Source organism: Mus caroli, chromosome 9 (assembly GCF_900094665.2).
Source record: "Mus caroli chromosome 9, CAROLI_EIJ_v1.1, whole genome shotgun sequence".
In the NCBI taxonomy this organism is placed as follows: domain Eukaryota; kingdom Metazoa; phylum Chordata; class Mammalia; order Rodentia; family Muridae; genus Mus; species Mus caroli.
This window is the reverse complement of record NC_034578.1, coordinates 102,405,489-102,417,497: the sequence shown is the minus strand read 5'-3', so window position 1 is coordinate 102,417,497 and position 12,009 is coordinate 102,405,489. Positions and strand designations below refer to the sequence as shown.

At 38.4% G+C, this 12,009-nt stretch overlaps 1 protein-coding gene across 1 annotated transcript in view; it reads left to right on the top strand.

Moving 5' to 3' along the window:
* Dock3 (dedicator of cytokinesis 3) overlaps window positions 1-12,009 on the top strand; it is a 285,914-nt gene that overhangs the window by 138,670 nt on the left and 135,235 nt on the right. Inside the window, exon 10 of the mRNA XM_021171370.2 lies at window positions 8,964-9,045. Within this exon, the coding sequence (XP_021027029.1) occupies window positions 8,964-9,045 (82 nt within the window). The remainder of the gene's footprint in view (window positions 1-8,963; window positions 9,046-12,009) is intronic.

The following is a 12,009-nucleotide window of genomic DNA, read 5'->3' as shown; positions in this document are numbered from 1 at the left end:
TAGTTAATAGCTTTGGTTTTTGTTTTTTTTTGTTTTTTCGAGACAGGGTTTCTCTGTATAGCCCTGGCTGTCCTGGAACTCACTTTGTAGACTAGGCTGGCCTCGAACTCAGAAATCCACCTGCCTCTGCCTCCCAAGTGCTGGGAATAGCTTTGATTTTCTGAGTTTATCAAATATCCTTACTTTTATTTTTACCCTCATCACTCCTTCCTCTGTACTTATCTCCCTCCTTCTCTCTAATTAGAGTTCTCCTTTTCTCTTTCCCCAGTCAGATCACTTGCACCCTTTTGATCTCTCTCTATTGCTTCTTGACCCACCTACCCAAGGAGCAGACCCTTTTTATTTTCCTAATTTCTGCAGTTATTCAGGATTTATACTCACATCTGAAGATTTGGATCTAGAAGCCTCTGATATATTTCTGGGTCTGAATTGCCTCACACAATACGATCTTTTTCTTTACCACTAAAAGTATCCCATAGAGCAGATGTACCACATTTTCATTATCTAGTTAGCAGTTGAAGGACATCTAGGTTGTTTCCTTTTACGTTTCCTAGCTATTTAAATAGAGAAGCTATGAACGTATCTGTAGAGTAGAATATGGCATATACCAAGGAGCAGAATAGCAGAATCATAAAGTAGATTTGTTTTTAGCTGTTTGAGAATTCTCCCCACTGATTTCCATAGTGGCTGCACCTGATTGCAGACCCACCAACAGTGATGGAGGGTTCCCTTTCCCTCATACCCCTTCCAGCATAAGTTGTTCATTGTTTTTTGTGTGTTTGGTTTTTTTTTTTATTTGTTTTTGATATTTGCCATTCTCACTGGGACTAAACGAAATCTGAAAGTTGATTTGATTTGAGTTTCCTTAATCACTAGGGATGGTGAACACTTTTTGATATTTTTCTTAGCCTCCACACACCCCCAGGTTTTGGGAACTCTCTTATTAGGTACTGGCCTTTTTTTTAATAGGTCACATGAATTTTTATTCTTTGTGTATTGAGTTCTTTATATACTCTTTTTTTAATATTTTTTATTACATATTTTCCTCAATTACATTTCCAATGCTATCCCAAACGTCCCCCATGCCCCCCCCACTTCCCTACCCACCCATTCCCATTCTTTTGGCCATCTTTCGATACATATGCAGCTAGAGACACTGCTTGTGGACGTTGTACATCGTGGTGCGGAGCCTAGTGCGCACCACGATGTACAACGTCCACAAGCAGGATGGGTTTAGTGCAGAGTTCTGATAAGACCTTCAAAGAAGATCTAATCCCAGTTCTTCACAAACTATTCCACAAAATAGAAACAGAAGGTACTCTACCCAACTCATTCTATGAAGCCACAATTACTCTGATACCTAAACCACAAAAAGACCCAACAAAGATAGAAAACTTCAGACCAATATCCCTTATGAATATTGATGCAAAAATCCTTAATAAAGTTCTTGCTAACCGAATCCAAGAACACATCAAAACAATCATCCATCCTGACCAAGTAGGTTTCATCCCAGGGATGCAGGGATGGTTCAATATACGGAAATCCATCAACGTAATCCAGTATATAAACAAACTCAAAGACAAAAACCACATGGTCATCTCGTTAGATGCTGAAAAAACATTTGACAAGATCCAACACCCATTCATGATAAAAGTCTTGGAAAGATCAGGAATTCAAGGCCCATACCTAAACATGATAAAAAGCAATCTACAGGAATTGGGAACAAAACACCCATGGAAGGAGTTACAGAGACAAAGCTTCAATCTGTGATGAAAGGATGGACCATCTAGAGACTGCCATATCCAGGGATCCATCCCATAATCAGCTTCCAAACGCTGACACCATTGCATACACTAGCAAGATTTTGCTGAAAGGACCCAAATATAGCTGTCTCTTGTGAGACTATGCCGGGGCCTAGCAAACACAGAAGTGGATGCTCACAGTCAGCTATTGGATGCATCACAGGGCTCCCAATGGAGAAGCTAGAGAAAGTACCCAAGGAGCTAAAGGGATCTGCAACCCTATAGTTGGAACAACATTATGAACTAACTAGTACCCCGGAGCTCTTGTCTCTAGCTGCATATGTATTGAAAGATGGCCAGTCGGCCATCACTGGAAAGAGAGGCCCATTGGACTTGCAAGTTCATTTATATGTTTTATTACATTTATTGACTAGCATATGGTGAACCATCCTGGAATTTCATGGGTAAAGCCAACTTGACCATGATGAAAACTATTTTTTATATATGCCCATATTTTGTTTATAAGTATTGAAAGTTCATCAGAGATATTGCTAGTCTATAGTTTTCTTTTGTTGTTGTGTCCTTACCTTGTTTTGGTACTAGAGTGAATCTGACTTCATAGAAAGAATTTGGGAGTGTGTTGGCAAATCTTTCTACAGGATTGGTAGGTTCTGGAAAGAAGATACTGGTTTGATCTTTCATATTGTTCATATTTGCAATGAGATCTGAGCATATGGACTTCCTTTGTTCTAAGAATGATATAGATAGAACAGTTTGGGGCAGAAAAGAAGATGTGCAGGCAAGTTGAGCCTAATATAGGAAATAGCTTGGGTGACATGAAGTCAGGTGAACAGAAGAACTGAACTGGTATACAGGATGTGTCTTCTGGTCCAAGCCTGAAATGTCCGGGGTAGATCTGCCTGTGTGAAGAAGATAGGTGTGGTATGAGAGGTTGTGAAGTTAGAATGTGGATTGAGAGGTACATGGGGTGGGTCCCAGAGGGAGTCTAAGAATTGGTTATTGTGCAAGCAGGACTAGCCAGATTAGGCCTAGGCACAGGATATGGGGTCCAGATTACATCTGTCTGGTTGGAGAGAGTGTATGCAGGGGAGAGTCAGAGTCAATGGAGTAGACCTGGAGAAGGGTATGGTGGTCTGGGTGGGTGGATAGGTTGGGTGAAGTGCAGCAGTGTGTGAGTCTTGGTGGAATCTTAAAGGTAAGTTGCTATGCAAGCAGGGGTGACCTGACAAAGCCAGGGCACTGGATGTTGACCCCAGGATATACCTGGCTGGTTTAGGAGGGCATGTGGCAGAATCACCCAGCTCTACCCTGGAAAAGGATGTGCTGGATTCCAGCCCTAAAAACATGATGAAAGTCAGTGACAATTTGTTGAAAAAGTAAAAGGGCAAGGGCTGGGAACATTGTAAGAAAACCCTGCATTTGTTACAGACATGTTCTGATGCCACCAAAGTAGCTCTGCTCTTTAGTTTTTCCTGTGTTGGTGAACAGTAAGATTTTGTTGAAGAGAAGAGGAAAGCAGAAAATAAATATGAATCTGGAGGCCATGGCACTGGGCTCTCATTGCTTTTATGAAACAAACCCTTTGAGCATATTTGCTCTATCTGTGATAATGTGCTGGGGAAACTGGAGGAACTTGAAAAATAAAGCTAAGTGATCTAAGTTAAGAAATGACTCTAGGAGGAAATATTAGATTTCCTAATCTGTAGGATGTACACTGTAGGACAACCTTGGGGCTACTTGCCAATTTTCAAGCACCTGGCCAGTTATCATGAGAGAGGTGCTAAGTGGTGAGCATCCATCTCCAGGGATTACCAGACATGAAGAATAGCAACTAAACTGAAAGAACTGGGAGAGAGAATTCAACTGATTTTATTTGAGGAAGCTGAATGTATTTCTAAAACTAAGTCTTTAGAAAGACTGCAGTTAAGATGAGCAATTTTGCCTTTGCCTCTGTACACCTCATTCACCAAGCTTTTGCTGTAGGGATGAATTAATTGCCAGCAGTGAGGTATATGAAATACAGTGCCACACAGGAATTAACAATGTTCATAAAAGCAAGTAATCTTAAAATAGAGATACATTAGACTTGTCACAGATTCAAATTATGGAATTAATTTGTAAGACTTGTTTTATAATATGAAATTAATGTAATTTCAAATAGTGTCTGTCCCTAGTTCATCATTATAAAGACAACTAAATGTAACATTCTCTTTCAATAAATCTCACTAAAGAGAAAAATTGGGAAGACAGTAGTACATACCTGTAAGTTGAGCACTGGGGAGACAGAGGCAAGAGGAACATGACAAATTTGATGCCAATCCAATCTACATAGCAAGTTACAAGCCATCCAGGAATACTGTCCTATTTCAGCCAAACAAACAAGAGGGGAACACTAATCATCTCTCTTCTCTGGAAAGAGATCAAGTAGTAAATCAAAATATTTAACTTTTGTTTAAGAGAAAGAATGACTTATCACTGTCATGTGAGTATATTGGTGTTGGTCAAAATCTGTATGTAGGGCCAGGTATGATAGTTCATACCTTTAATTTTGTTATCATCATCATTATTATCAATTATTTTATTTATTTACATCCAAAATGTTGCTCCCTCCCAATCCCCCCTTGGAGAGTTCTTCCCCCTACTCTTCATCCCCTTCACCTTTGAGAGGGTGCCTTCCCTGGGTAAACTTCCTCCCTGGGGCATCAGGGCTCTACAGGATTAGGCTCATCCTCTCCCACTGAGGCCAGACAAAGCAGTCCTCTGCTACATATGTGCCAGGGGCCACGGATCAGCCTATGTGTGTATGATCTTTGGTGGCTTAATCTCTGGGAGCTCCCACAGGTCCAGGTTAGTTGACACTCTTAGTCTTCCTATGGGGTTGCCATCCCCTTCAGTTTCTTCAATACTTCCCCTAACTCTTCCATAGGGATCCCCAATCTCAGTCCAATGGTTGGCTATAAGTACATGCATCTGACTCAGTCAGCTGCTGGTAGAGCCTCTCAGAGGACAGCCATGTCTGCAAGTACAACATAGCATCAGTAATAGTGCCAGAGTTTGGTGCGCACCCATGGGATGGATCCCAAGTTGGGCCAGTCCCTGGATGGCCTTTCCTTCAATCTCTGCTCCAGTTTTGTCCCTGCATTTCTTTTAGACACGAACAATTTTGGGTGGAAATCTGAAGATGATTGTATGACCCCATCCCTGCACTGGGGGCCCTATCTTTCTACTGGAGGTGGTCTCTTCAGGTTCTATCTTCCCACTGCTGGGCAGTTCAGCTAAGGCTACCTACAGTGAGTCCTGAGACAACACCCCCATCCCAGGTCTCTGGTAATTTCTAGAGGTTCCCTCTACTCCCTACCCCTGGCAGCTGCATATTTCAATTCATTCTTCTTGCCCTGTTGGCTTTTCTCCTGTCTCCCCCCATACCTAATCCTATTCCCCTTTCTCCTCCTCCCCTCTTTACCCAGGTCCCTCCCTCTCTCTGCCTCACATTATTATTTTGTTCCCCTTCTAAGTGTGAGTGAAGGATCCTCACTTGGGCTTTTCTTCTTGTTTCATCTCTTAGGTTGTGGGTTGTAGCATGAGTATTCTGTACTTTTTGGCTAATATCTGTTTATCAGTGAGTACATACTATGTATGTCCTTTTGTGTCTGGATTACCTCACTCAGGATATTTTCTAGTTCCATCCATTTGTCTGCAAAATTCATGATGTCCTTGTTTTAAATAGCTGAAGAGTATTCCATTGTGTAAGTGAGCCACATTTTCTGTATTCATTCTTTGGTTGAGGGACATCTCTGTTGCTTCTAGTTTCTGGCTATTATGAATAAGGCTACTATGAACATAGTGTACATGTATCTTTGTGATATTGTGGAGCATATTTTGGGTATATGCCCAGGAGGGATATAGCTGGGTCTTCAGGTCTACACCTGATAGAGGGCTAATATCCAAAATATATGAAGAACTCAAGAAGTTAGACTCCAACAAATCAAATAAGACAGTTAAAACATGGAGTTCAGAGATAAACAGAGAATTCTCAACAGAGGAATCTTGGATGTCCAAGAAGCACTAAAAGAAATGTTCAACATCCTAAATCAAAATGACCAAAGCTTCCAATCAGAACGGTTAAGATCAAAAATCAAGCAATATCACATGCTGGCAAAGATGTGGAAAAATGGGAACACTACATCGCTGGTGGGACTGCAAACTGGACAACTACTCTGAACATCAGCATGGTGGTTTCTCAGAAAATTGTAAATAGTTCTGCTGGGCACACACCTTTAATTCTAACTCTGGCGATGGGGCACAAGAATGTCTGTGAGTTCTATAATACTCCTCTGCATAGTGAGTTCCATTCCAGCCAGGAATATAAAATGAGATGCTGTTTTAAAAAAATTCTCATGAGTAAATTTGACTCTTTTGACCATAATTACTTTTAAACGTCTGAGGAATATAAGCAGTTATTCAGCTTAGTGATATTTTTGCCCACTTACTTTCCATCCCTATGTAGTCTTTGGTAAAGAAGCTATTCAAATCTTTTTTCTATGTTTTTGTCTTTTCCATGTGTGTGTGTGTGTGTGTGTGCAGTATATGTGTTTGCATATATGTGGGTACAGTTGTATGTGGGAATGCACATATGTGTGTGTGGAGGTCTCAGGTTGATGTCAGTTGGGAATCTTACTTGATTGTTCTCCATGTTTATTCTCTCTGTCTCTCTGTCTGTCTGTCTGTCTGTCTCTCTGTCTGTCCCTTTCTCTGTCTGCCTGTCTGTGGCAGAGTCTCTCTCGATTATATCTTGAGCCTACCAGATTCTAGTTAACCATGCTGCTCCACGGATTTTCTGCCTTCCGAATTCCAAGGCTGGAGTTATCAAGAGAGGCATATTGATGTAAATTCTGAGAATCCACATTTCTGTCTTCTTTCTTGCATGGCAAGCACTTTAACCATTGAAACATCTCTCTAGTTCCTTTTTCCATTTTTAAATATATGTTTCATATTATTGAATTGAATTCTTTATATATTTTCAGTACAATCCTTTCTTAGATGAATGTTTGCTAAACATTTTTTCTCAGAACCTCATCATTTCATTTTCTTAGCATCCTGTTTCATAAGGAGATAGTTTACACTGTATAAAAATTAATTTATCAGCCAGGCAGTAGTGGCACATGCCTTTAATCCCAGCACTTGGGAGGCAGAGGCAGGTGGATTTCTGAGTTCAAAGCCAGCCTGATCTACAAAGTGAGTTCCAGGACAGCCAGGGCTACAGAGAGAATCCTTGTCTTGAAAAAAAAAAATATCATGCCTGTGATTCATGATATCTTTTTTTTTTTTTTTTTTTTTTTTTTTTTTTTTTTTTTTTTTTTTTTTTTTTTTTTTTTTTTTTTGGTTTTTCCGGACAGGGCATCCCCTTGTCCTTCCCTATTTATCTATGTTGTTCTTCTTATGCCTGTTTCTTAAATCCCACAACTTTTAGAATTCTGACAAAAGCCTCTTTTCTTCTCATCCTGAGGGGATCCTTGGCAGGTATCCAGGAAGGGAATGAATCCTAAGAAGAGATAAGAATGAAAACCCCATGCAGATTGACTTCATCAATTTGGATCAGAGTTTGGGGAGCTTTAATGATAGGCAGTTTATTCCCAATGGATTTAAGCCCAGTATGATTTGAAAACAAACAAACAAACAAACAAACAAACAAAAAGTTTCCTAATGTAATGCAATCCTTGTTGTACAAGGAAGTGTAATTAATTATGCATTGAAACTTAACTGTTTATATGTGTATGTCATTCCTTCCAAGAATATGAATTCTAGAGATAAGCTACCTGTACTAGCTTAAGTGCCAAGGGTTAGGCCATCAAGTCGATAGCACAGAAGTCATTTACACTATTGGTCACCTCTGGTCCTGGTTGTAGGAACTTGATGTGTCCTGGCCCAACAGATAACTCAGATCACCAGACTCTTAATCACTTTCTGTTCTCAGCTTTCTGCATAGAAGAACAGGTTTTTCATGTTTCCCGTTAGAAAGACAATGGAGTGTGCTTACCATTCCTGGTTTCTCTGGAGATCTCTGTAGGAGGATCTCAAGAACCTCCAGTGCTATGCTCTTCTCATTCTGTGTGTATTCCTTTCTTATTCTCATTACTGCTCCTAGGAGAAGAATCTCAAATTTACATCTTTTTAAACTTGACTCTGTACATCTATCTACTAGGTCCAAAACCTTGTTGAAACAAAAGTATCTTGTATTTATTTTGTTCACATTTGTCTTCCCATGTTTAGTGCATAGAACCTCATAGTAATTTATAACTGTTTACTTAGGGAACAAATATATATATGAAAAACTAATCAAACTTAAGAGCATGTATTCTAAGTATAATATTTTAATGCCACCTTTTTGCTAATATCACCACATTTAATAAGTATAAGTAGGCATATAAAGAAAGTACATTTATATTATAATCACATAATTTGTTTCCACTGTGACTTAGTGTTGCTCTTACAGTTGTTAAGGAGCCTCAGGAGAAAGAGGCAGGAAAGGAGATTTTGATCTGGAATGGTAAAAAATTTAGAGAACAAGGGAATATTTCTCTAAATTTTGCAAATGCTGTTTCTGATGTGTTTTATTCCATAGTTTCCTACAGGAATAGTCTATATGAATTGAGAATAAAATATTTACTAGGTCTGTTAAATTCTGATTACAGAAAGAAAAAATACTTATAAAGACTGAAAGTTTAAAAAACTGTATATAATACTGAAAGCCCTAAAAAATTCTCCAGGGTTATATATTGGAAGATATAAGCTGGATAATATAGCTTCTTTTTGATCTAGTATGATACATCTTTTTACAATGATCTGAGTCATGTCAAATAATATATCCACTGCAATAATAGATATAGAATCAGACCGTAGCTTCTTTGAGGAGAACTTATGGAGGAATATAAGCTTGTTGCTACTCTCAAGAAGCTCACAACTACAGAGAGACCAGACACACAACTTCAACCAATAGGTAAACAACATCTATGAGAAGGTTAAGAATAGTCATTGCAAATTGCTTGGCACAACAAACAAATAAGGTATTTTGCCAGTACACATGTTTTCATACTTGCCTAGTACAATAAGCTATTTCATAAGCATTTAGGGATTTTTCTGTATATGGCTAGAATATGTAGTTCGTTATATTTTTCTGTCTTTTTCTTTCCTACATTTCAGTGAACGGTTTCTGGTGAGACTGAACAAGAATGGTGGGCCAAGGAACCCAGAGAAGATAGAACGAATGTGTGCCCTTTTTACAGTATGTGCAAATTCTCTTTACTCTTTCTGTGTTGACTCTAACCAATGGCCTGCTGTATGGATATTGTCATTCTGGAAACAAGCATCTGTTCATATCCCCTCATCCCACTGGTGAGAATAGAAATTGAGTTATGTTTCCATCAAGTTTAAATGAAATATTAGTAGAGAACTTCAATTAGCTATGGATTTTAATTGAAATTTTATTTGAAAAATCAAGTAGTTTTTACTAATGTAGATGTTATAAGCTATTGCATACAAAATTTGTGGAGTCTATGGTATCCACCAGATGTACAGATTAAAGGAGCCTTTTAGTAAATTCATGTAAACTAACCAGTTCTCTGTTACATAGCAAACGGAGTATCTTTTCTAACTCTCATCTGCACTTTAGATTTTCTCAAATAACTATGTTATTACTCCTGGTCTCCACTCATGAAACCAGATTTGCTCATTGAAACTAAATCTCATAATACTACACTGCCTTTTGTGTTCTCCAAATCAACTTTATTTTTATTAGGTAAAAACTGTCTACATTTATTTTAATTAATATACTGAAGATGAAAACAGAATGTGACACAATTTAAAGCACTTGGACTCTTGTAGGTTCTTTGACCTATTTCAGTGATAAGTAAGATATTCCTCACTGGCTAGGCATAGTTGGCTTGTGTCTGTTAATAAGTATCTAGTTAGAAGGCAGAGGGTAGAGGATTAGCAAGATGCTTACAAAACCCAAACACAACAAAACAAAAAGTTTCCTGAGCTTAAGATGGTATGATAGTCTCACAGTGTTAATGGCCTTGCATGTGGCCTATGACTGGTAGGTGGAAAGACATCTTACAGCTGACTTGATGCCTCTTAAAGGCAGTGAGCATTTATCTGAAGATCTAACGTGTGACTAATTTCTTCAACCGATTTCAGATCATCTACTACAACTTAATCTTTTAAATGTCAAATGATGGTACTGCAGAATGAGAAAATACAGGAATAGCTTCCACTAAAGATGCTCTCAGTGACCCCTATATAAGGAAAACACATGCTGCAGATACACAGCAACTGTAGCTAAGCTCAAATAATGTTTGTCCGTGTCAGCTCAGTGTCGAAACCTTACATTATCTCCTAGAAAATGTAAGAAGAAGGAACAGAGAAAGCAAACTCATGACAGTTATTGAAGGATTTAAAATGCCTCATCTGGAAAGAACAATACATTCTACTCAGCATCAAATGGATGAAGGAAAGAATCTAGATTGCAGTGAATGGGATTTATGTTAACTGAGGCCTTTTGAAGCTAGAGTGCCTGACAGCGGTGGTCTCTTTGAGGCCTCATTTCTAAAACAGAAAGAGAATGTCTCAGAAGAGGCTTTTCTAGACTTTGATACCCTTATATTTCTGGTAAAACAAGAGAAATCTTTATGCCTGTTTATATAAGAGCTCAGTGTGTGAGTACTCTCTTGTTGAATTCTTACATATGAGCGATCCTTGTCTCTTGAAAATTGAACTTTATTATGAAGATTTTCCATGTAATCACAGTAAGTCAGAATTTTTATTTAGCACGTTATCTGTATGCGATCAGACACCAAAGCTGTGGCATCACGTGTATAAATAGAAACTCTGCATGACACACATGATATGCCCTTCTTCTGCCACAGTGCTGTTAAGTATGCTACTGTGCAGTTCACTTTGAAGTACAGCCTGGACTTCTACGGTTCCCAAGCATTATTAAAGGAGTATTTACAAAGCTTTAAGAAGTATTTTAGTAATTCCTTGAGAATTCCATACATGTTCTTTTTATCATATTCATCACCTTCCCTGAATTCAGCCATAGTCATACCCACTTCCTCCTCCCCCAGTTTTGTGTCCTCACTTAAAAAAAATAAGTCCAATTTGTGCTTCCTGTATACTCCTGGTTGTGTGGCCACACGATGGGGTACTCTTGATAATGATGCTAGACACTTAGAGTGTGTTAACACTAATTTAGGGTATGTAGATGGAACTGTTTCCTTTGAAAATATATCCAACCTCCTACATACTTAAGTAACATGTAAATTTTAATCAAAGAATGAACATAAAATCTATGCTTTGCCTCTAATTTCTAATATTTATTATATGTGATATTAAGAATAAAAATAGTATTACCTTGAAAGTATTTAAAAGTCCATTTTTATTTTTATTAAACTTTAAGATTTATTTTATGAGTATTTCACACACACACACCTTCACACACACACACATGCACCATGTGAAAGCCTGGTACCTGTAGAGGTCAGAAGAGGACACTTGATCTACTGAATCTGGAGTTCATATGGTTGTGAGCCACCATGTAGGTTCTGGGAACTGAACTTCATTCTCTGTAAGCACAGCAAATTCTCCTAATCACTGATCTATTTCACTAGCCCCTAAAATTGCATTTTTAAATTAGAGAAATGTGCAAAATGGAGTCCAATACATCCATTTAATATTAAAGGATAACTTTCATATAAAAATATATCTTTATGATGCCAGAGATACCTATTATGATTAATAACCTTTTGTAACTTACTTCAGTTACATTTTTAAAGAACTTGACAGTGTATGGTAACCATTTAGAGTCCAGAACCTCAGCCTGCCCTTTCTGTGTGATCTTTCAGTGTCTTCCTGCTTCTGTTGTTTGTTCAGAGCCTTTCAGCAGGACAGAGCTGGGACTAGAGTAAGACAAGCAACACACAGAGTCCCCAGAGGGAGAGGAGCCTCTTTACATTTTGTGCCTTTGGTTGCTTCTTTGTTTCACCTTAATTCTAGTTCAATGAAAGGATATAAGTCAAGAAACATGGTGACTCTGCATTTATAAGCTAACCCAAAATCATGAAAGTGCTCTTTTTTCCTTTCCTTATTAATAGAAAGACAAACATATGAAACCACCCCAAAACTCAAAGATGGACAAGAAATTGAACTGAGAGAATCTTTCTCTTCCTCTCTCTCTCTCTCTCTCTCT